Source organism: Egretta garzetta, unplaced genomic scaffold, assembly GCF_000687185.1.
Source record: "Egretta garzetta isolate BGI_Z169 unplaced genomic scaffold, ASM68718v1 scaffold7, whole genome shotgun sequence".
NCBI lineage: Eukaryota > Metazoa > Chordata > Aves > Pelecaniformes > Ardeidae > Egretta > Egretta garzetta.
Genome location: NW_009260350.1, coordinates 3245086 through 3247877, shown reverse-complemented (window position 1 = coordinate 3247877; position 2792 = coordinate 3245086). Strand labels below are relative to the sequence as shown.

Genomic DNA, 2792 nt, shown 5'->3' with positions numbered 1-2792 from the left:
AGGAGGCCGCGGGCGCGAGGCCTCACCGGGCTGGGCGTCCGCCGAGCCCGAGGTGGGAGGGAGCCCGGGACGGCTCTGATCCCAGGGCGGCTTTGCCCCCCTTCCCTCCCCACCACGGACGACGGCTTTGGCTCTCGTCCCCCAGTCCTTGCCTGGCAGCGCCATGTCGTCGGAGTCCAGCAAGAAGAGGAAACCCAAAGTGATCCGCACGGATGGGGGCCTGCAGGAGGGCAAGCGGGGCAAGGCCGATGCCGACCAGGTAGGGCCCCTGGCTGCCCGTGTCCTCCTGCCTTGCAACGGGCTGCTTTCACGCCTGCCCTTTGCTGGCTTGATTCTCCCTTTCGGGAAGTTGTGGGACCGTTCCTCAGCACTGAGCCGGCTCTGAAAGTCCCGCTCTGAGTTTCTGAACCTGCGCCTGTTTCCTTCAGTGTTCAAGGAGTCAAACCATTCTCTTGAGACACAGGGAGAGCGAGCACGAGGCTGAAGGGTCCCGCAGGGGCTTGCAAGTTGCTTAAAGCGCTCCCATGAGCAGCAGCAGGGTAACCTGCAGGGTTCGGCTAGAGTGGAGACTGGAGCGGAAGCAGTAGTCACCTTCCCCAGTTTATCCTCTGTAGTAATAATTTGGATAAACCTGGTGCAGGACAGATACCAATTTAAACTTACAATAACTGTGTAAGAGGCATCTGAGCTTCCCAGGTGTTTTAAATGCCTGGTGGTGTTTGTGTCCAGGATTGTTAACAGAGCCCTCTTCCTGCCTGTAAAGCCTCCTGGGGTGTGGGATTAACGGACAGAGCTGGGAATCAAGACCCAGCGGTTTCTTTTCCGGTACCCTTTCTAGAGAAGGCAGGAGGAACGAGCTGTAGGACGTGCTCTCTGCCTTTGCAGGACCTTCGGTACTACAGCGAGGAGTGCGAGGTGGATCTCCGTGACCCCATCAAAGACTACGAACTCTACAGAGATACTTGTCAAGAGCTTCAGAGACTGATGGCTGAAATCCAGGAGCTGAAGAGCAGAGGCATGAAGGACAATGTGAGGAGCAGCCTTGGTGCTTGATTTAATGCGTTCCGTTCTTTATGTTTTTCCTTAATCTGAGGGGAACAGGAGCAGAAGCCATCACGTCTTCTGGGGAGAGTCAGGAAAATGGCACAGCTGCCTTTAAATAAAGTAAAACACGATTTAGCTGAGGTGCTGGTCTGGACTGGGCAGATGTTACGCAGACTGAGTTCTTCTAAAATGTCTCTGGGCTCCCCGTGGGTCGTGCTGATGGGTCGGGAAAGCTTGTGCTGCAACCACCTGTGCTGTCCTCTGCACAGTGGGGTGGACGCTTCAGGCTTAAACGCTTCTATTCCTACTGCTGAGAAAAATCACTAGGGTGAGCCAGGGCACCCCCCCATTTATTTCTGTTGGGTAACCGGTGAGTCTGGTGGTGGGAGGCTCCCTCAGAAGCCCTGGTGACATTAATTGTGGGTCCTTAGCAAAGCTCGGAGCCCCCTTTGCAACATACCTCGCAGGAAGCACCTGCAGTGAAAGGGCTTTTGTGGTGACAGCCACCTCTCCTGCTTCAAATGCCTTTTTTCCCACTTCTCACTCAGGCTACAGAGATTGACGAGCGGCGGATTCAGAGCTGCGTCCACTTCATGACCCTGAAGAAGCTCAACCGGCTGGCCCATATTCGGCTGAAGAAAGGGAGAGATCAAACCCACGAGGTACAGAGGGGACTGGGGGGTGACGAATACAGGTCAGGATTTAGTGGGATCAGAGGCTTTGCCATTTCTGCCTGTTCTGCATGTGAATGCATGGGAGGAATTTAGCACCAGCCAGGTTGTAGGTTTTGGATGTGAGGTTTTTCAGGAGGCTACTGCGGTGCAGCAGAAGCTGTAATTATAACGAACAATGAAGGAGCGGTATCTGCTTCTGTCTCAGATATAATGGGAGACAGAAAGCTCTGTCTTGAGAGCCTGGTGTGCTGCAGGCCTGAGAAATGTGTATACATTTCTCCTTACTGAGACTTCTCGGAGAACTTTTCGCAGTTAGTGAACACCACTCATTTTCATTGTACCACTGAGGAAACTGAGGCACAGGGATGGGAGGGTACTCAGCCCATGTGCACCAGCAGGTCTGCCCTGTGCTGTGTCCCTGAAACACGCTGGAAGGGAGCAGAATCAGTTTGATGTCACAATCGTTTGGTTTCCCTACCCTTGAAAATATCTGGTTCGGTTTGGTTTGGTTTTTCCCCCTAAATAAATTGTTGCATGCCCTAAAGCCCGCTGTTTGTAGCTGGTATGGCAAGGGGGATATGTGTTGGTGACTCTCTTGTGTTTGGTGGGAAGAAGGTAACCGAGCTTCATCCCCCGCTCTATCCACATCTGTGTTTCAGGCAAAGCAGAAGGTCGATGCGTATCACCTGCAGCTCCAGAACTTGCTCTACGAGGTTATGCACCTGCAGAAAGAGATCACCAAATGCCTGGAGTTCAAGTGAGTTTGGCTGGCGAGGAGAGGGTGACTCCCAGATGGGGTGGAGGCTTTGAATGTTTGGGATATCTTGCCTGCATTGCTTGAGCCCACTGTGGGAGGAGAGCGGGTGCTCCAGATGTCACCACACAGGAGAGATGGAGTGTCCCAGGGTTCTGTTGCTGAGGCTCATGCAGGGATGAGGGAAGAAGGCATCTGTTGTGATAGAGGGACAGCGGAGAAGAAAACAGGTAAAGGTCGAAGACGTGGCCATGCTGGTCTCTTCAAGGACTCTCTGGGGGTTTTCTTTGAAAGCCAAGCATTGTGTTGTGCCTGTCGTG

At 53.5% G+C, this 2792-nt stretch overlaps 1 protein-coding gene across 1 annotated transcript in view; it reads left to right on the top strand.

Moving 5' to 3' along the window:
• Positions 1–6: 6 nt before the first annotated feature.
• The window catches only part of THOC5 (THO complex 5), a 13374-nt gene continuing 10588 nt past the window's right edge, over positions 7–2792 (top strand). Inside the window, exons 1-4 of the mRNA XM_009642852.2 lie at positions 7–259; positions 886–1029; positions 1593–1706; positions 2378–2475. Of these exons, the coding sequence (XP_009641147.1) occupies positions 164–259; positions 886–1029; positions 1593–1706; positions 2378–2475 (452 nt within the window). The 5' untranslated portion in view covers positions 7–163. The remainder of the gene's footprint in view (positions 260–885; positions 1030–1592; positions 1707–2377; positions 2476–2792) is intronic.